The following is a 22,524-nucleotide window of genomic DNA, read 5'->3' as shown; positions in this document are numbered from 1 at the left end:
CCAATATGTGCCAGGACATTCCGTGCCCGAATTGGCCTGATCAGTCATCTTTGGACACAATGCAACCAGCCTCAAAACGACTAATGGTGTCGAGGTCCTCATTGATGATGATGGACGAACAGCAACAGTTTCTCAAATATTCTTTTCAAAGATGATTCACACATAATCTAAACAGAGAGATTCTACTTCTTCTCCCGTCTCCACTCTCTCTAGGTCTAACATTCATGAACTATGTGGATGGAATTTTCCAATATTTTTCCCAAGTGTCGGTTTTCAGTGAGAGAGCCAATGTGCAGCTCTCCTGCTGCAGAGCTGAGTTTTCTCTCCACATTCTCTGGCACTTGGTGGACAGAGAGTCTGAGGGTGTTGTTTCCACTGTCACGCTGGCAGGGTGCTGCCTGATAGAGCTGGCAAGATGTGGGTATGCCGGCGTTGGACTGGCGTAAACACAGTAAAAAGTCTGACAACACCAAGTTTTAGTCCAACCTATTTATTTGATAATATACTCGCAAGCTTATTAGCTTGCGAGTATATTATCAAATAAATAGGTTGGACTAAAACCTGGTGTTGTCAGACTTTTTACAGAGCTGGCAAGGCTGGCTTCACAGCGATTGGGCTAAAATAAACTCCCCTCCCACCACCCCCATGGATATGGGCGTACCTCGCAAGCATCAGGGCAACCTACTGCCACCACAACCGCTCTCCCGCTCCCCCCCCCACCGCTCCACCAACTACATGAGCAACAGAGAAACTCCTTTCCTCCCCCTCAACACACAACCAGCTTGACAATACGCCCCATTCCAGGGTGAGGATGGTGGGGGCTGGGGGCGGGGTGAGGACGAGGGCAAGGGGGAGCAAATGGCCTCCACCTCCGCCTCCTTCACTGGCAGCCTCCAATCAGGTGTTGTGCACAATCTCTCTCAGCTACAAAAAAAAGCGTGTTACTGATAGTCTTGTGAGATATTCAGAGAATGAGTGCAGCGTGTAAGATGTGAGGATAGAGGTGGAGAGACTCTTCCCGCTCAGAAAAGACAGTAGGACTAGAGGGGGGGACTAGAGACTTAAGATAAAAGGGGGGCGGTTTAGAACGGAGTTGAGGAGGAACTTCTTCACTCAAAGGGTGGTGAATCTCTGGAATTCTCTGCCCGTTGAAGTGGTGGAGGCTGCCTCGCTAAATATTTTTAAGACGCGGGTTGATGGGTTTTTGATAAGAGAGGGGATTAAGGGTTATGGGGAGAGGGCGGGAATGTGGAACTGAGCCACGACAGATCAGCCATGATCTTATTGAATGGCGGGGCAGGCTCGAAGGGCTAGATGGCCTACTCCTGCTCCTATTTCTTATGTTCTTATGTTCTTATGTGAGGAGTGCGGAAGGAAAGGTTGCTGAGTATGGGGATCAAGAAATGGATGAAGTGTGGTGCAGTGATTGCGGAGGGGAGGAGGGGAGTGGAGGATTGAGAAGTGATGGTGACTAAAACACTTACCTTGAGAACTCTGATGAGGTCTTTGAACTTTTTTCTATATGACAATTATAAGCTGGAGCTAAGTTACTGACCTCATTTTCTCACTGGTAACAAGAAAGCCACCTAGAGTTGTTTCTATCCCCCAGAGGGAGCAGAAACTCCCTCCTGCTGGTTTCAGAGGCATCAGAGATGCCCAGTTTTCAAGCAGGCTTGTGTCCAATACATCGCACAGAGAGTACTGGCTGAGTGTCTGACCCATGGTGGTGGGGTACTAGTTTTAGACGCTGCCTTGAAACATTTGATCAGGTACTTGCTGGAAATGCCCTCATATCTGCAGCTCTCTTCAGCTTTAATTCAGTTTCCAGGTGGATTTTTCTTAGAAAGAGGACACCGTACATGGGACATGAACATCCAATGGGGAGGTCAACACAAAAGAAAAATGAGAATATCTCTCAAAGGTCAGCAACAATGAATTGTCTTTATGTAGCAATGTAGTAAATTATCATGAGGCACTTCACTGGCAAAGATTCACTTCAAACTACACCAGACGATATTAGAACAAATGACCATGAGCTTAGCCTATGAGGTTGGTTTTAAGCTGCATCTTAAAGAAACTGGTGCTTAAAAGAAGGGCTGGGGAGTGGGAGAAATATAAGGAGGGAGTTCCAGAACTTAGTGCCTTGGCATTGAAGGCAGATTAAGGTGATGGTCTGCTCCAGGTCCGCGTACACTCCAGGTCCGCGTACACTCCAGGTTTGCATACGCTCCAGATCCACGTACACTCCAGGTCCATGTACACCAGTGAACAATCCCGGCAGCATCTGATAGCCATTGATTGGAATTTGACCGTATTGTTGGATTTGCAAAAGAATTATTCACACAAACAATGGCAGCAAATGAAAGTTGAAAAGATCTCATTTTATTTCTTATTTTACAAACAGCTGTTTGGGCAATAAATAAATCAGAAAGAGGTTCTGACCTTCAGAGTGATAAATGGAATGAATTATATATAAAGTATAAAATACCACAACACATTCGTCTGCTGCTTAGTGTTCATCTTTTCTCAAGCAATTTCTTAAGTAACATTTACTCCATCTTATTCATAAATAGATTGGACAAAACATGTGCAAATATCAAAACGCTGACTTGGGTGTATTGAATTGAGGGTATTTTTCCAATGCTTCGAATCAGTATGAAAGCTCAGTGGGTGGGAGTGTGGGGCACAGACAGGGCAGCAGTTCTGTGTATTGATTTCCATTCAGGTGAGCATCCAATCCTGGGGCTCAACCAGCTTCTTAAACAATCTCATTCAATGTTTCAGAAAACTCTGATTCTTACTGACCCTAAATTTACTGGACTGTGCCTTCTCAGCCTTGCCCTCGCATGAAATGTGCTGATCCTCAGGTTAAATCGCCTCGTCAGCTCTGCCCCTCAAAGGGGAGAGCAGCCTGTGGTTATCTGGGACTCTGGTGGCTTTCACTGGGGCGAGTGAATCGATAATGGTCAAAATGGCATCTGGGACCTTGGGGAACGATGGGATGACAGCTAAGATAAAAAGGTAAACAGACAACCAACAGTGAAGGGAAAAGGGTGAATTGGAATAAAATTAAAAACCAAAAGAAATAAAGAGAAGGAACAAATGACTGGAATAAAGAGAAATAAAAGGAGCACTAAAATGAAAATCCCTGGGATAAATTTACTCTATGAAAGAATGAGTTTCCAAGGTTTCAATTATTCCCTTTCTGGGTTTCCAAGGTTATCAGGAGCATAAATCACATTATTAATGGTATCCTCATAGTGTGAAATGGAACCCCTAGCTTTCAGTGACAAGTTTAATTCATATTTAAAGTGTAAATCCATCAACTCCTGAAGGCGCAGAGATTGGGGTGAGTTGGGATGAGGATGGCACAAATCATCTGGCAACTCGTACTGTCACTTCCTTGCTACACTTTGCTGTATCAGTAACTCACTATTACATTGCCATCAAATTCTGGGGCATCATATTGCCAAGTGGAAAATGTATCAAATGTGAATGGGTTGAGCCGAGACCCTCGGTCGGTTTTCTGAGCATTGGGCTTCAGCTGGGGAGCCAGCTGCCCTCCAGAATGCCAGGCCAGTTGTCAAAAATATTGCACGCTTAAAAAAAACCGCAACATTCCTTCTGATGATTTTAATAAAGCTGGCGTTAAAACTATAAGGCCGAGGTTGTGCTTTTAAAGGATCTTGTATCTGCCAGGCTGTGCTGTGAACAGACCACAGTAACAACTGGCTTTGGAAAAGCGATTTTCAAAGATAATAACATCGCTGAGGGTCAGAGAATCTACAGGGCATGGTTTACTGAAGATTAAGTTCATTCCTAATCTTCAAACCAGTCCACCAGAGTGTTTGTAAAAAGGCCCAGAGTAAAATGCTGTTGGTAGATTGTTCAACTAAGGACCAATTCCAGTTTTAAAAAGCTGTGCAGTCAGTACAGATTGAAACAGTAATAGTGAAGCACAGTGTTAGAGATTGAGGGTCAGTCAATCACTGTCCAACTGTCCTCATTGTGGCTGCACAGTGCAAGAGGTTTCAGTCATACTTTTGAGTGACGCCATGTTTTATTTTGAAAAAGTTGTGCTTTCAACTCGATGTTGTTTTTGCGTTCTAAAAGGTCCGATGTTTCTCTGTCATGGTGGTGTGCTGGCCTCGGTCACCTCGTGCCTACCTGTTAACGACTGGGTCAAAAGCCATCATGGGAATCTAACAATGGCTTCCCTCTGGACAACACCCCTTCCCTCAGCCAATTAGATTTCACCTTTCAGCTGGGGTGCAAATGTCTGCTGGTATTTCCCACTTGGACTCGAGATCCAATCAAATGACAAGGAAGCAAGCCAGCTCCTGTGAAGAGCACGGGCTTATTTTAGACATCGGGTGGCTATCACAACACTGGACTCATTCATGAAACGTCCCAATTGACCTATCCACCCCTATAGACTAGAACATTCCATTTGTCGCTATAAGTAAGGATGACCCGGCTTACTGATGGGAAATTATTTACCGTACAAGTGGGAAATCTGAGCTGTTCCTAAGAGTTTTCCTAGCATGTTTGTCTCGGAAGATAGTTTTGTGGTTTTATGCAGTTTACTATACTTTGGGGGATTATTTTCCCCATCGGAGTATTCCTCATTTGCATTTTGACATCTTCTTTCCCCATTTATGCCTGCTCCTTTCCAACTCCCTCCCATTTTAGTGAACAGCTCCCAAATTCAAATATTCAAAGTCCCCAAGTTAAAAAGCAGAGAGAGAGAGAGAGAGATGGAGCTTTCCCAAATCTCCCACACAGCCAGGATGTGACAGGGAGATTGGAATGCTTGACTGATTGATCTGGTACCAGTAAGTATTATCTAGCAGGTCAGAGTGTTACTCCTGTGTTCATCTTGTCCGTCTTAGATCCTGATGTTGATGGAGACACTAGCAGAGTGTCCAAGTGTAAGGTACATACAGCTGCAGAGACATTAAACATGTGCCTACCACAGGTTCAACAGGGGACGGGGAGATCCACACTGGCAGCTTGTTCGGAAGAGTAGGAAGTTTGTAATATAAATACCGAGGCCAATGCACTGAATTAGAAAGTAAAAAAAAATCTTCATGTTTATTCAAAAGTGACTTATTGCAAAAGAATGTTTCTAGTCTTGACATTTAAGAAATGAGGTGTAAAAGTAGCCAGATTTCTTCTAAGTTAATTGTCAAAACTGAATGCCAACTTTCTCTGCCTCTTTAAAATAAGAGGTTCAGGCTGTTTAACAAACTACTTGACAGGATGTTGTGTTGGATATAAGTTCTGGGCGTTTGAAGCCGTCTCCCACTAGTACGTTGGTGATGTTGTGATGGGGTTGGGTAAGTAACTGAGGCCACTTGGCGTTGAATGAACACCCACAGACACAGGGAAGCTGAAGACAAACTGAGACGTTGGAGTGGATGACGACTTGCTCTGCTCCCTGAGGGCCACGGAAGGACTGGCAGCTTTTACAGAGCGTGACGGCGCCAGGATCTGAGTTTCAAACTGCAACAGCTGTCCCATGAAGCTGAAGTTGGGTGAGATGATGCTTCGTCTCTGCTTGACAAACTCAAAGGCCTCCTCCAGCCGCACGCGTTTAGTCATCATCAAATAAGCGAGGCAGATGGTAGCAGATCGCGAGATGCCAGCTTGGCAATGAACTAGTATACGGCCATCAACTTTTTTGATAGAATCTAAAAAAGAATGAACAGCAGAAGGTGACGAAGAGAAGATTTAAAACCAGCCGTGGTGAGATCTGGATGCAATCAAAATAGAAAAGCAATATATGCACACAAACCAACCGAGCTGGAATGTGAATGAATTCCTATTCCAATTTATTTTCCACTAATGCTATGAAAATGTTTACTACAGCACAAACAAGCATTCTCCCACCCACACCATGAAACCAACCCAACACACACACTTCTTCCTCCCCCCACACACACACACCCATCCCACATCTGATACACACACACATCTCACAGTCCATTCACACACACCCCTCCACACACATGTTCACACAAACCACCCCACACACACACATTCACACAAGCCACTCCACACACACCCCCCTACACACAAGTATGTGTAAACACCCCCCCCCGTACACATGCATACAAACCTCCCCACCCACACACATTCACACAAACCCCTCCATACACACAAGCACAAACCCCTCCTTACGCACAAGCACAAATCCCCCACCACACACAAAATCCCCACCCACATGCACAAACAGACCTTACTCCTTCACACAGCTCATTTCATTGTCCCCCAAGGCCTCAGACAATGCAAAAGATGATGAAGTGACAATCTTTATGTTGCATTCACAATGCAGACATGCCATGAGGAATCCTTCCCTCTTTTAATCATTTCTATTTGTTGGCTTGCTTTTTGCAGAATGATGAAGGATTAAAGGTTGATGAGCTGCTTGGGGCAGATGGGTGACATCCAGTATCCTTAGGGAGGTGCGAAAGGAAATTAGTTGGTCTGGAAGATATTTTAGGATCTCCATGGTTACTGGAATAGTCTCCAAATAATCACATAATTCCAATTCTCCAAAAAATAACAAGGGGACAGGCTGCTGGTGACTGATTGATTAGCCTAATGGCTCCCATTCTGGCAATGGCTTAATTTCAAAATACTTATCCTTGTATGGTGATGCACTTTGGAAGGAATAATGTAGAGGGGAGTTACATGATAAAGGGTAGACCTATTAAGAGTACAGAAATACCTGGGACTTGGGAGTGCAAGTGCACAAGTCTTTGAAGGTGGCAACTCAGGTGGAGAAGGTTGTGAAGAAATCTTACAGTATGCTAGCCTTTATAGGAAGGGGTATAGAGTACAAGAGCTGGCGTCTAATGCTGCAGTTGTGTAGAACGTTGGTTAGACTGCATTTGGAGTACTGCGTCCAGTTCTGGTCACCTTACTACTGGAAGGACGTGGAGACCCTGGAGAGAGTACAGAGGAGGTTTACCAGGATGCTTCCTGGTATGGAAGGACTGGGTTATGAGGAAAGATTGGGTAAATTGGGGCTGTTTTCCTTAGAAAGACGGAGATTGAGGGGAGACTGATAGAGGTGTATAAGATAATGAAGGGTATAGATAGAGTAAACAGTGGCAGGCTTTTTCCTAGATTGGAGACAAATATCATGAGGGGCTTAAGGTGAGGGGGGAGAGGTATAATTTGGATGCTAGAGGGAGGTTTTTCACAGAGGGTCGTGGGGGTATGGAATGCACTGCCAAGTAAGGTGGTGGAGGCAGGCACGTTGGACTTGTTTAACGTGTATTTAGATAGACACATGAGCGAAATAGGGATGGAGGGTTATAGGAGACTGTTATAAATAAGGATCAGAGCCTCGGGACGTTCCTGGAAATCAACTGTTACACGTGTTGATGTTTGTCTCTTTTACTCCACAGGTGCGTCGGTCCACCTTGTTGTCTACGAGGGACATACACGTGGTGGGACGTGCGTGGGCTGCTCTTGGATGTTTCGAGAGTAGCCTAGTACTTTGCGTCATTTGTGTACGCTTAAACTGGACCAGCAGATGGGCACCACGACAGCTCAGTGACTATCAGGGTTTGCTGTGCAGATACATGGATTTGGGCCAGTGTCTGTGGGAGTTTGCGCATTCTCCCTTTGGTTGCGTGGGTTTCCTCCGGGTGCTCTGGTTTCCTCCCACACCCCAAAGATGTGCTCTTAGGCTGATTGGTGTAACTAATTGTCCCTAAATTATTCTCCCCTTAATCTGGTTTCCAATGGCGGTACCATAAGCATAGACATGGGTCAAGGGTGGAGGAGGAAAAGCACATTGTTAAAATGGCGGCATGGGCTCGTTGGGCCGAAGGGCCTGTTTCCCATGCTGTGTTGTTCTTTGTTGTCTTTCAATCCCTCCATAGCCTCATGGGAGTTATAAGAAATAATGTTAATGATTATCTGTGAGAATCATGCTCAACAGTTAATTTTAGTAGCTTTAAACTATGTGGTGGCAACTTCTGGAACTAGAGTACAAGGTACTTAAACACAGAACTAAAGTTTTACATCAAGAGGTTTCTCTTGTCACAAAGGTTTGTAGTCCTTTGTAAGGAGATATTTGGTGAGTAAAGAGTGACACAGTGGGTATAGTCTCTGAGCAGAAGTTGTTTGGAGTTAAATCCAGATCACTCCAGAATTCTGCAGAGCCATTCTCTTTGGTCTTTCCATAAACTCATCAATCGCTCGTGCTCCCTGGCCAGTATCCTGGCATTGTATTTAACTCCAAGCTCTTACACGTATCTCTCTTACATCTGGACTCAAATATTATAATCTGACTAACCTCCCATCATACATCCTCTGTAAACTCATCCAGTTATTCCAAAACTCTTACCAAAACCAAATCCCATTCAGTCATTGCCCTTACTCACTGGCTTATGTTGGCTCCCATTCTGGCAACGGCTTAATTTCAAAATACTTATCCTTGTCTTTCCATCCCTCCATAGCCTCAACACCCTGTATCCTCAGCTGCCAAGGCTGTGCTTTGAAATACCCTCCCTGTCTCTACCTCCTCCTTTAAGGCACTCTCTCTTTGATCTTTGACCTAGCTATGTTGGTCACTTGTGATGAATCTGGCCATGTGGCTGCTTCCTTTCTGTGAAAGGCCTAACAATGAGCGCGCAATGTGTGTGGACAATGGGACCAAGGCTGCCTGCTAAAAATAATATCGAATTATTGTCCTCCAAGGACTCGCCAATTGATTTGGGTTACCGCCACTCGTGGACTGCCCCTCGCCACCGCCCCCCCAGCCCCCACCCCTCCATACCACCACCGCCATCAACACCACCACCCCCCCTCCCCCCGCACCCTCTAGATCACCTTTCTAGCCCACACTTTAGCCCAATCACAATGTCTCAGTCCAGTCATTTGGTTTGCGCTCTGCAGCTTGCTGGCTGGATTGATATCAGGCCAGAGGCTCAGAATCGAGGGGCTTCTGTCCAACATATTGTGCAGAGCGTTGACCCCATTCAGCTCTAATCCCCTCAGAATGCTTCACATTCATTCTGGCAAGAAGCAAAATCTCAAGGATTTAAATACGGCACCATGTGGCCAATAGTGTAAATCAGGAAATATAACATTGTGTAAACATTGTGTAATTTAAACTAGTCTCATCAATTCAGAGGGTACATCAATCTTCATAGAATCCCTACAGAGCAGAAAGGGGCCATTTGGCCCATCTAGTTTGCACCGACTCTCTGAAGATAATCCTACCCTTCTGTCCTATCCCCGTAATCCCATATATTTAACATGGCTAACCCACCTAACCTGCGCATCTTTAGAGTGTGGGAGGAAACCGCAGCCCCCGGAGGAAACCCATGCAGGCACAGAGAGAAGTTGCAGACTCCAGACACACAGTCACCCAAGGCTGGAATTGAACCGGGTCCTGGGTGCTCTGAGGCAGCAATGCTAACCACCGGGCCACCATACTGCCCCTTTGCCATCCACATGAAGTAGAAACTAAATTAATAAGGACACGATTTTGGATAGGGCACACGAGGTGGGCAGTGAGCTGTGCGATCTCCAAAGGATGGTGGGCAGTTCAGCAGCCCATCAGGGTGTGAAAAATAGCAGAGTTTCTGAATTTGAAGGGCGATAGCATATACGACTCTCAATTCATAGAATCCCTACACTGCAGAAAGAGGCCATTTGGCCCATCAAGTCTGCACCGACCACAATCCCACCCAGGCCCTATTCCCTGCTAAGCCACTGATGCTAAGGGTCAATTTAGCACGGTCAATCAACCTAACCCACACTCTTTGGACTGTGGCAGGGACCCAGAGCACCGGAGGAAACCCACGCACACACAGGGAGAATGTGCAAACTCCACACGGACAGTGACCCGAGGCCAGATTCGAACCTGGGTCCCTCGTGCTGTGAGGCAGCGCTGTGCCACTGTGCTGCCCCTAGGGAAGCACTACTTTGTGGAGTAGCTGTAACATCTACAGCTGGGGCAACATTAAATGTGGAAGCTTTTAAGCCTTAAAGCCCAAATGTAACATGCATAAAAAATGTCAAGCTAACATCCAGCGTTCCTGACTGCAGCAGAGGATCCCCTTAACTGATAATTAATTAAAATGATGGTCTAAAATAGTCATACCCACTTGCTCTGCCTATTCGTTTGGTGGATGGAACCAAGAATTGGCAGCAATGTGCCAGGTAGTGAGGAGAATGGCATCCAGTCAAAACAACACCAAGTGATCCCCAATTAGAATATCCCTAAATTCAGGCCCTTTAATTAAGATTGGCAGTAAGTCAATGCTTTTGTGTCCCTTATGATTTTAGTCCCACTGCAGCCCTGTTTTGAGATCTAAATGGAACACTAGGGACAGGAAAAGCTTCCCCCCACCCCCCCACGGGAATTCTGTAAAAGATTGAGCAGCAGTAGCTGCTTTTAATAAATGACTGTTTGTGGACTCGGCAGTTCTGTTACGGAGATGGTTTGTTGATAAACTCGGCTGAGGACAACATGCTCCATATGTTGTCCCTTCAATTTTCCAGATGGATGCAGTCAGCTTCCCAACGGTCTGCATCAGGAATGTTTAAACGTGACAGCTTCCATTTATTAGAGAGGAATAGACAGAAATAATCCCCCAAACATCTAGTCACTAACTACAGGGGTGAAATCAGATGGACAAAACATCAAGCAATAAACAGTGAGGAATATGAATTGATGTCTTACCAATGTACTCGATTGCTTCCATGAACCAGAAGCTGATGTCTGTTTTCTGATTGTCCTCCACTGGAATACATTTATACTGATAATGATCCTCAAAATGGTTAGGACAATTGGAGGAGACGTTCAGGAGAGCTGTAATGCCCATGGCATCGAGTGTGTCCTTTTTTGATGCATGATATGCACTTCCAAGGTAGAGAAAAGGGAGAATCTCCACTGGGCCACCCTATAGCCAAAGACACAAATCAGTACAGATAATAGTAATTGCCTTAACAATGATTGCAGTGGTGACAAAAGCACTGCCTCTACAGTTGACTTTCTGCCTTAATTCTTTGTTATGCACTGCCAACAAGCAATGCTCCCAATGCAATGGCCCTGGGGTATTACTGCATCCCATTACAACAGCTAGCACTAATATAACACCCAAAGATCACCATCAGCTAGGCAGCAGTGATTGCATGTGGAACAAAGAGAGATCCAGGTTGGCCTGATTCTGTAATCCATGGGTCTCAAACTGACCTAGTTAATGAGGTGATGAATGGAATGTTTCCTGTATGTGACCCATCATCATCAAACGTTCTTCTGACCCAACATAGAATCCTACCACACGATATAAGGCCCTATTATTAGAACCACAGTACTGAAATGATACCCCATGGCTTAGGTCATTTCTAAACCATCTTATTTTGAACCCTCATTCATTGAAAGACTGGATGCTGGGTTAATTTAAACATTCAAGACAGAGATTTGGTTGAGTAAGACTGTCACGGAATATGTAGCAAAGGCGTATAAGTGGAATTGAGATACAGATCAGCTAGAATCAAACTAAATAGTGGTACAAGCTTGTGGCCCTGAATGGCCTCTTCCTCTTCTGAGTCCTCATGCTCTATTCATTGCCAGACTTTGTAGACTCTTAGAAACCCTGTTCAGTTCCTTTAAGCATGCTTTCTAGTAAATGGGAACAGCTTTGCCTTGTCCTGGACTCTCTCTGATTTTTCTTCCATCACAGCTTGGTAACTTACTCTGCTAGATCAACAAGATTGCACTGAGGGAAGGAAGACTGCAGCAGAGTCCAGACTTTCTATAATTAATGCAAGGCTGGAGAGTGCAACTAACATTTCCTAAAAAAAAGAACTTTTGCATCATTGATCACATCAGGCCAGATGTGTACATTGCTCAGAGTTTTATATCGGTAAGAGGTCAGTTGGTGACTGTTTATGCACTCTTTACATCTCACTGTTTCATCAGAACTTAAATCAAAACTAATCTGAACACTTGCTGTGCCTGGGACCACCACTCAAAACTATTGAGGGAAAGAGAGCAGGACAAAACCTTCTGCTCATTATCATTTAGCAAAAACCCCTGTTCATATTTACGTGTTACTACTTCTACAGAAGACATTTAAAATCAGTAGGGAAGAATATCTTTGGCTATCTTGTGTATATAATGTACTTGGAACGCTTTTACACCTGCTGAGCTTGCCAGCATTTTCCATTTTTATTTCAAGCTATTAATAAGGTAGGCATCAGTTCAGACTCAGAGGGAGCACTCGCTGCTGAATCAGAAGGCTGTGGATACAAGTCACACCAGAGACGAGAACACATTCGCTTTTGCACCTGTGTTTGCCCTAAGCGCAAACAGCGACGTGGAAGAAAAATCTCGCAAAACCCGAAAAATGAGAACCTCACCAACGAGATCTCGCTTTCCAATTCTCCCCTCCCTCCACCGGTGACACAGTGAGGATCCTGCACCTCATGACATCATGCTCAAAAGGTTGACAACTGCTTATCAAAATCTGGAAACCAGATGAAGAGGCCTATCAGGGGCGCACAGGTAAGCACATCCCCAGAGGGAGATGAACAAGGCCAGCTTGTACCTTTGGGTGGCACTGTGGCACAGTTTCAGCACTGCTGCCTCACAGTGCCAGGGACTTGGGTTCAATTCCCGGCTTGGGTCACTGTCTGCATGGAGTCAGTTGGTTCTCCTCGTGTCAGTGTGGGTTTCCTCCGGTTTCCTCCTACAGTCCAAAGATGTGCAGGTTAGGTGGATTGGCCATACTAGATTGCCCCTTAGTGTCAGGGAGACTAGCTAGGGTAAATGCATGGGGTTACGTGGATAGGGCCTGGGCAGGATTGTTGTTGGTACACGCTCGATGGGCTGAATGGCTTCCTTCTGCACTGTAGGGATTCTATGATCTGGGCACCCACTGGCACCCTGGGTAGTGCGAGGGGGGCCCTGTGGGGGGGACAGGGTGCCGAGGAGTCCCTGTATTCTATATCAGAGATCAGGGTGCCCTTTCCTCAGGATACCCAGCTGCTGGGTTTTTCCAGCCCTACCATGCCAGTGTGCGCCACGCCTTGCACACAGGGCTGGGTTATCTGGCGAGAGAAGTCTGCTGTGCACCGACTGAGCTACACGCTGGCTTTCTTGTCTCAGCCAGGATTCCTTGCAGAGCATGGAAATTTCTGCCCTTTACCTATGATGACGCTCGAATGGTGCACTGTTCAGGTTGCCTGCGGACTGATAATAAACCGGGGTCCTCTCTGCCCTCTGGTTGGCATTAAAGATCCCTTAGAGTGATCTGGGAGGTTTTCTCTGGCATCATGGCCATTATCCATTCCTCAATCATCACTGTGGATAACAGTCTCTTAGGTTGTGATACACTGCTATTGTGGGATCTTGCTGTGCATATTTTTGACTGCTGCAGTTATGTAAGTCACAGTAATGACCATAATGCAGAAGCCTTTAATTGGTGGTGAAGAACTCTGAGATGCCCTGACATCGTGAAAGACATTATAATATTGTAATTTCTCCTTCCTAGTTAGAGAGGCAAAAATCGCCAGCTGGTTAATAGAAAATCCTGACCAAAGCTCACAGACCTGAATCATCTTCCTCTCGCCACAGATGCTGCCAGACCCGCTCAGAATTGTCAGCATTTTCTGTTTTTGTTTCGAGCTATTAATAAGCTAGATAGGAACATTCACTGCAAATCCACTCCCATTTTAATGCAGCAAATTGGGGGAAAAGAGAGAACGAAGCAAAAGATAAAGGGGACAGAGAGGCTGATGCTACCTGGTCATGGATTGGAGTCCCGCACACACTTGAGCCTGTTCCAGGTGACTCGACGTTGGATGGTGACAAGATTCCTGATGGACCTTTCGCCTTAACGCAAAACTCAGGATATTCCGAAGAAAATCTCTCATATCCTCCTGCATCAATAAAGCATTGTGTTATAGCACACAGCTTTTCTGAAGCCAATGTACCTTACAGGGTTGAGGAACCTGGTAACAATACTCATTACAATGTCAAAACCTCAAATGGCAGAGATATATCTTAGTGGCTAAAATGTAATAGAATCCCTTTTCACACCCCGCCCATTTTTCTATTCCTTTGACCTCAATGCAAATGGAAATCAGACAAGATGTGAAACATCTGTACAACTGTTCTCTGCTACCATCCAGCCAGTCCAATTTCAACACCAAAGTCTTTGAACAAGGGTGGGAAGAAATAGTTATTTGACCCATGAAATTCAATTTATCCATGGGCTTTGTGCATTCTGCCTGATCATGAGCTCTACATCTCACCTACTTCATCATTTCAGAGTAAGGTCTGCATAAATGCTTGATACTTATCAGAACATCTCTCCAGCCACACATCTTTACCTGGCTAACTGGCTCCAACAACCCAGGAACCCAAGAGGCTGAAATTACTCTCTGACACCAAGATTAAATAAGCAATAGGAAATCACAATTTTATTTTTCCCTATTGGGCTGTTACTTCACTGTTAGCCATTTCTGTGCTACTTCAGAAGATCAATTTCACTCTCATTGTGTCATACCCAGCATTTAATTTTCTCAGGATTTGTCTCCTTGCTTTGAGGCCATGTGCCCTGGTTCAGTGCTCACAGACTAAATCAAGTACATTGTTTCCCTCAGCATATTTTCAGACCTATATCATGCCTTCTCCACTCCTTTGCAAACAAGCTGAGTTCTGTGAACCCCTTCTCTCCACTTGGAATCTCAAAACCATTTTTATTTTCCACTTATAACGCTGCAATATATCAATGTAATTTAACAGATATGATTCACAAAACTGCATCCTTTTTTACATCTATACCTGGGCGAATCATTAATGCATAAAAGTTTAGAATAACTTATTTCAACAATGCTTCAAGGTGCATCCTTGCAGTTAATTAACATTAGTGATAACAGCTTCACATTGTTTGAAACATTTACTGAATGATTAACAATCCACCTTATTGATAAATTTCCTCCATTGTGTTTATCCTGATTTGATGGGCGTTATCTTGCATTTATCCACACTAAAATTCATCAGTCATTTGAGATGGAATAAGCTTCAAAACCAAGAGCAAAATGAACCACTGAACATGAAAACTGGAGGGCAGTTTCCCAAGCTTGAAATGCATATCAGCTAATTGGGGATAGGTATATGGGGTTTTATTATAACACAACAACAGAGTGTATAGAGTGTAGAGCAAACAGAACAAGGTTGGTGGGGGGAGGGGGTCTGGGAATAGCACACTATTCATCCAAGGAATATATATCCTCAAGGGGGATGCTTTCAGAGTCAATACAGATGGAATCAGCGATAGGACTGTAGGAAATTAATACCGAGGCTCTCCAAACTTTATTAAATCAGTGTGAAATTGCTTGACTAGATTAAGAGGATTTCTCAGAAAGGGACTCTGCTAATCATGGGTAACTTATTACTTGGAAATAAAATGGATAGAAATAGGAAAAGCTACAAAAACAGGATTTAAATGCGAGTCAGAAGACTCGGGAGATGCATGCCATGTAGGAGTAAGATTGATAAGATTACTGCGGGAAACTCAAATGCAATGGGATTGAAATCGGGCCTTGTTACATCTATTTTGATTAAAGCGAGACTAATTTTGTGGCACACGTTCACACAAACTGCTCTAGGGACACAAGTGCCACTATATTAGTCTTTGTACCTGCCAGAACCAGGTAAAAGACCCCTTCTAAAGGTAAATGAGGGTTCTAATACTTGTTGCAGAATCCCTTGGGAAAACCTAAATGGAACAGAAACCCAAGCCTGGTCCCCAGCCCTACGATATTCCTGAGGGCCACTGTCAGATTGCAATCTCCCACCCCCCATTTTTTGTATAGCTTCCTTACAGCTTGCTAAACTGAAAATGACCCATTTATCCCTACTCTCTGCTTCCTGTTAGCCTGGGTAAAAAATTGGTTAGCTAACATGTTATGGCCTACACCATGTTCTCTTATCCTGTATTTTCGACGTAGCACCTTATCAAATGTCTTTTGGAAATCCAATAACAACATCTACAGATTCCCCTTTATCTACTTTGCTTATTACTTCTTCAAAAAACTCTAAATTGTTAAACATGATTTCCCTTTCACAAAGCCATTTTGACTCTGCCTGATCAAATTCTGATTTTCTAATTATCCGGCTCATAACCTCCTCTGGATTTTGGCAATTTACCCATATAAGATGTCGGACTAACTATAATTTCCCACTTTCTGTCTCCCTCCTTACTTGACCAAAGACATTATATATGCTATGTTCCAATCCACTGGAACCTTACCCGAATCTAAGGAATTCTGGAAGATTTTAACTAATGCCTCTATTATTTCTGCAGCCACCTCTTTTAAAACTTAAGGATGCAGGTCATCAGGCCATGGGGATTTGTCAGCCTTTAGGTCTAATAGTTTTCCCAGGAACTTTTCCCTCATGATGGTAATTGTTTTAAGTTTTTTTTGTTTGTGGGCCATAGGTGTCGCTGGCTGGCCCATTCCTAGTTGCCCTTGAACTGAGTGACTTGCTACACTATTTCAAAGGGCAATTGAGAATCAACCACATTGTTGTGGCTCTGGTGTCACATGTAGGCCAGACCAGCAAGGACAGCAGATTTCCTTCCCTGAGTGAACCAGATGGGTTTTTCTGACAATAGACAGTGGTTTCATTCTTCATTCCAGATTCTTTTATTGAATTTAAATTTCACTATCTGCTCTGACAAGATTTCTTGGGTCCCCGGAACATTACCTGAATTTCTAGATTAATAAATACCAATAGGCTATTGCCTCCTCACTCCCATTCACCTTTTCCTTTTCAAGTATCTTTGGGAAATTTACTTATTTTTCTACAATGAAAACAGATATAAAATATCCGTGCAATGCCTCTACTATTTCCTCGTTTTCCATTCTGAGTTCCCCACATCACCCTTCTACAGTACCAACACTAGCCTTATTTACTCTTTTCCTATTTTAATAGTTGTATAAGTTATTACTATCTGTTTTGATATTACCATTAGCTTTCTCTTGAACTCAAGTTTCTCCCTCTTTATTTCTTTCCTGGTTCTCAAAATCTGACCAACCTTCTGACCTACCACTAATATTTGGAGATTTGTACAGTGTTCCTTTCAAATTAATACAATCCTCAACTTATTTATTCAGTCACAGATGATGCATCCTTCTCAAAGAGTTTTTCTTGCATACTGGGACTAATCTTTGCTGAGAGTTATTAAAATACCTCCTGTACCGTTATCTTTTAACCTAGTTTCTCAGTTCACTTTAGCTAGCTCTGCTTTCATACAATTACCCTTTTCAGGTTTAAAACACTAGTCTTAGATCTACTCTTCACCTCTTCCAACTAAACATAAAGTTCTGTTGTGATTGCTGTCACCTAAAGGTTCATTTACCATTGACTAATCCGGTCTCATTGCTCATTACCATGTCTAGAATAGTCTCCTCCCTGTTTGGCTCTAGAATGTACTATTCTAAGAAATTGTCCCATGTACACGCTATGAACTAAATTTCCAGGCTAACCACATTATGAGTGCCAATTAGTAATATTACAGGTCATTTGTTATCTGTTATTGCCTGAATATTACAGATGTCAATCCCATACAAATATCAAATGGGATAACATCAAAGTATAAAATTGGGAAGAACTTTTTAAAAAGTGAATCTATGAGGAGTTAAAATTGTGTTCTACAATCATAATGTAAAGATCCTGAGACAATCGCAAGTTGTGTCTCTTCCTACCTCAGGGGTGGATTGAGAAGAAACAATGCAGAAGGATGGAAGGGAAAGAGAGATGGTGGAGTGTAAGGTTGTTGTGTTAAAATATATGCGACAGCCCTATTTGTTACAACCTGTTTATTGCAAACCTCACAAGTGTAGGCTTTCTGGACCAGCTGAGTGTAAAGTATCTGTCTGGAATGCAGAGAGAAAACTTGGTAATGCAGTCTGCCACAGAAGGAAAATGGTGCAGATTCCATCATTGATACACAGTTCCCCTGCATAAGTTTGCTGATTGAATTGCATTGTTTGTGGGACCTTGCTGTGTAAATTGGCTGTTGTATTTCCCACACTGTAACCTCTTCCTTGCGCTCAAAGAGGCCATTAGCGACCACGCACTTCTCCCCAATTTTGGAGATCTATGCTTGGCAATATATTGCAGTGGTCAGCCATCACCTGACCAGGCAACTCTCCCACTCTTACCACCTACCATCAGGCATGTTGGAAGGATTTACAGCTGATAGTCAACCTGTTGTCCATGTTATCAACACACCCTTTCATGGCCATCAAACCCTGAAGTGGGTCATGAACCCAGAGCCAGAAGGAAGGACACTACCCATTGCACCACAAGACTTCCCACAGTAATGACTATATTTCAAAAGAAAAGAGTATTCTACTGTGGAATGCTTTGCGTATGAAAGATGCCACATAAAAATCCTTCTTTCTATTTTCTCTGCCCTCCACCCAAGCAAGAGACTTGAGAATGTGGAACCATTGGCCACTAATTAGCGATAGCATGGATGTATTTTAGGAAGGTTTGATGGATGCAGTGGGGGAAGAACAGGAGCAGGTGCAGTTAGATGGGTTGAGTATTGGTTGGGATATAAAGAGCAGCAGCCGGGTGAAATGGTCAGGTTTTGTTCTGGAAAAGCTCTTTGCAGTATTCAGGACCTGATTACTAACTGCCAATACACAAATACAAACCAGTCTTTGTCTGCCGATCTGTCACCAGTACTGATGGCCACTCTGTACAACATGCAACTTCCCAGGCACATTGTACATCGAGTCCCTAAAGTGCAGAAGGAGTCCATTTGGCTCATGGAGTCCGCACTGACAGAATATCTTATCCAGGCACTATCCCCATAACCCCATGCATTTACCCCACTAATCCCCCAATCTACACATCTTGGATCCCTCAGAGACAATTTATCATGGTCAATCCACCTAACCTGCACATCTTTGGAGTGTGGGAGGAAATCGGAATACCCGGAGGAAACCCACGCAGACACGGGGAGAATGTGCACACAGTTACCCAAGGTTGGAATTGAACCCGGGTCCCTGGCGCTGTGAGGCAGCAGTGCTAACTAACCACTGTGCCACCGTCCCACCTCTGATGATAAAACACACACAAACACACATTTCTGAATCCAGGCATACAAACCAGGATTGTAAACATTCGAACAGCCAGCATTCAAATCGAATTGAGATGAAACCTAATGGCGCCACTGTGTAACTTAATAAAAAGCTGCAGACACCGCTGGTCAGAAGCTGCGGTCTCACCATGGAGTTAATTAGCATCATCGTGTCACTGCATTTGTTTCTACCAACCATTTGGTTGTGAATAATTGTAACTTTTGGTGTACAAAGGGAAGATGTGAGAGCAGCAGGGAGTGCTGGAGAAACCTTTGAGATATTAAACACCCGGTGAAACTGCAGTTGGGAATTCATTGATAGAAGCGGGGCGGCTGAAGCAAAGAGGCAATAGGGTGAGGTTCCAGTCTAACACATTTCCCAGTCAGGTTGTGGGGTCACAGTAATCGTGTGTTTTTGTCTAATGGTTGTTGGTTTCATTCATTCATTTTGGCGCTCGATGTTGAGACGCTATCAGAATCCGGTTAGGCACAGCAGAGACTGCAATGGGACAGGGGGAGGGAATTGTAAATGAAGAGAATGAGAGACCCCCAGAGACTAAAATGTCCAACTGTGAGCGCCGCCGCTTATACATCTGGCACCTCAAACACTGCAGCAGGCTCAATGCACCGCATCCATCCTCATTACATCTCCCCCATCCCGTGCACTTTGTGTTCCGTATCGGAGGATGTCACTAAGTGATCACCAGGGTTGTGCCATTCACAAACTCTCTCTGCCCATTAGTATTTCCTTTCACATTTCCTCTTAACAGGAGCAGAGGAAGCGATCGCCTCCTGTGACTGATGGTGTAAGGAACCCTCAGCAATTGATAACTGGAGTCCTTTACACAACCTCAGCCAGCTAAAATCACAACTAAAACATTTGGTAAACAGAAATAGTGCAAGTCCAATGGAAAATGTAGCAGTTCCCAAGGTGAACAGGTATCACAGAATGTTACAAATCCAACAATATCACCAGCAAATGTTACCAATATTGAACATCAACACCGAATACTGTTAGCAGGAAATCACCATTCATCCACAACTATCTGCTAACACCAGTACATTATAAAAGAAACGCCATTGTTACCTGTAAATGAACAACAACCACATTATGAGTTGTAATTATTAATATTCCGGGTTATTGTTCAATGCCAGGGACTTATTATTACCCCAACATGTCAATCCCACTATCAAACAGGATAATGTCAATGCATAATATTTTAATGTTAAATTTCACAACGGGAACTGAGATCTTCTTAAACCGGGATGTGTTTTAAGGATTGTACAATCTCAAACCAATTTGCCCCATTGGTAGCGGTGAACTCTCCCATAATGAGCACCAGACAGAACGGGATGAAGGGGGGAAGCAGCTGAATGAATGTCTTGCTGTCCTTACCCTTGAGGAAGTAGATCTGAGTTGGGTAGGAGGCTGCCAGCAGCGCGGTGAGCACCGTGTTCACGGTGCTGTCCTGTCTCACCAGCTCCAGCCTCTGGCTCCTCTCATCGTACAGGACGAGGGCCGAGTAGAAGCCGTCCTGGAGGCGGCTGCGGGGCTCCTCGGCCGGGATGATGTGCTGCAGACTGACCGAGCCTTTGGCTCTGCGCTTGACGATGGTGTTACAGCGGACATTGAGCGAGCCGCTGATGTGACAGGCGCTGTACGCCAGGAAGGAGCGGCAATCCAGCACCAGGCACTTGCGGCCGGCCTGCCTCACCAAGCGCTTCACCTGGCTGCACTCCACATCCGACACCTCCATCCTGAGCCCGCCAGCCCGGGAATGCACACAGCCCCCAGCCTGGACTCCAGCACCGCTCTCAGTGCCCAGCAGCCCGCTCGCCACTCCTCCCTCTTTATAAACCTATCTTATGAATGGAGCCCGGCTCCTGCTGCCTTGTATGGATAATGACGCGTTGGTCACGGGTAGATCCACACTGGCAGGATCAACTCTTACTCTAATTCACTCACACACATAAACACTCAAATATTACCTCAACAATCCAGCCAGACCTAGCTATCCATACACCCTCGAACACAGATACACACCCAGCTGTCCACACACACACACGCACAGATACACATTCAGCTATCTGTATACACATACACATATATTCAGCTAACCTTACACACACACACACAGATACACATTCAGCTATCTGTATACACACACACATACATTCAGCTAACCTTACACACACACACACAGATACACATTCAGCTATCTGTATACACACACACATACATTCAGCTAACCTTACACACACACAGATACACATTCAGCTATCTGTGTACACACATACACATACATTCAGCTAACCTTACACACACACACAGATACATATTCAGCTATCTGTATATACACACACACATACATTCAGCTAACCTTACACACACACACAGATACACATTCAGCTATCTGTGTACACACATACACATACATTCAGCTAACCTTACACACACACACACAGATACACATTCAGCTATCTGTATACACACACACATATATTCAGCTAACCTTACACACACACAGATACGCATTCAGCTATCTGTATACACACACACATACATTCAGCTAACCTTACACACACACACACACACAGATACACATTCAGCTATCTGTATACACACACACATACATTCAGCTAACCTTACACACACACACACACACACACAGATACACATTCAGCTATCTGTATACACACACACATACATTCAGCTAACCTTACACACACACACACACACACACACACAGATACACATTCAGCTATCTGTATACACACACACATACATTCAGCTAACCTTACATACACACACACACAGATACACATTCAGCTATCTGTATACACACACACATACATTCAGCTAACCTTACACACACACACACAGATACACATTCAGCTATCTGTATACACACACACATACATTCAGCTAACCTTACACACACACAGATACACATTCAGCTATCTGTGTACACACATACACATACATTCAGCTAACCTTACACACACACAGATACATATTCAGCTATCTGTATATACACACACATACATTCAGCTAACCTTACACACACACACAGATACACATTCAGCTATCTGTGTACACACATACACATACATTCAGCTAACCTTACACACACACACAGATACACATTCAGCTATCTGTATACACACACACATACATTCAGCTAACCTTACACACACACAGCTACACATTCAGCTATCTGTATACACACACACATACATTCAGCTAACCTTACACACACACACAGATACACATTCAGCTATCTGTATACACACACACATACATTCAGCTAACCTTACACACAGATACACATTCAGCTATCTGTATACACACACACATACATTCAGCTAACCTTACACACACACA

At 44.1% G+C, this 22,524-nt stretch overlaps 1 protein-coding gene across 1 annotated transcript; it reads right to left on the bottom strand.

Annotated features, from left to right (window-relative positions):
- Nucleotides 1-2,362: 2,362 nt before the first annotated feature.
- Nucleotides 2,363-21,034, bottom strand: dusp4 (dual specificity phosphatase 4). Its single transcript, XM_080188599.1, has 4 exons — nucleotides 20,536-21,034; nucleotides 13,778-13,914; nucleotides 10,712-10,931; nucleotides 2,363-5,693 (listed from the first exon to the last, which is right to left on the bottom strand). The coding sequence occupies exons 1-4, from the start codon at nucleotides 20,894-20,896 to the stop codon at nucleotides 5,308-5,310; spliced, it is 1,104 nt and encodes a 367-aa protein (XP_080044725.1). The 5' UTR covers nucleotides 20,897-21,034; the 3' UTR covers nucleotides 2,363-5,307.
- Between the last annotated feature and the right edge of the window lie 1,490 nt (nucleotides 21,035-22,524).

Source organism: Carcharhinus amblyrhynchos, chromosome 5 (assembly GCF_965287045.1).
Source record: "Carcharhinus amblyrhynchos chromosome 5, sCarAmb.v2.hapA, whole genome shotgun sequence".
Lineage (NCBI taxonomy): Eukaryota > Metazoa > Chordata > Chondrichthyes > Carcharhiniformes > Carcharhinidae > Carcharhinus > Carcharhinus amblyrhynchos.
The sequence above is the reverse complement of the archived record's forward strand: the minus strand, read 5'-3'. Positions and strand labels throughout refer to the sequence as shown.

Excerpts from the sequence above, each read along its gene's own strand:
- dusp4 (XM_080188599.1), bottom strand. The coding sequence starts at position 20,896 with ATGGAGGTGTCGGATGTGGAGTGCAGCCAGGTGAAGCGCTTGGTGAGG. Across the intron at positions 13,915-20,535 it reads TCAGATCTACTTCCTCAAGG|GAGGATATGAGAGATTTTCT; the intron begins GTAAGGACAGCA and ends TTATTGATGCAG. Across the intron at positions 5,694-10,711 it reads GGAAGCAATCGAGTACATTG|ATTCTATCAAAAAAGTTGAT; the intron begins GTAAGACATCAA and ends ATTCTTTTTTAG.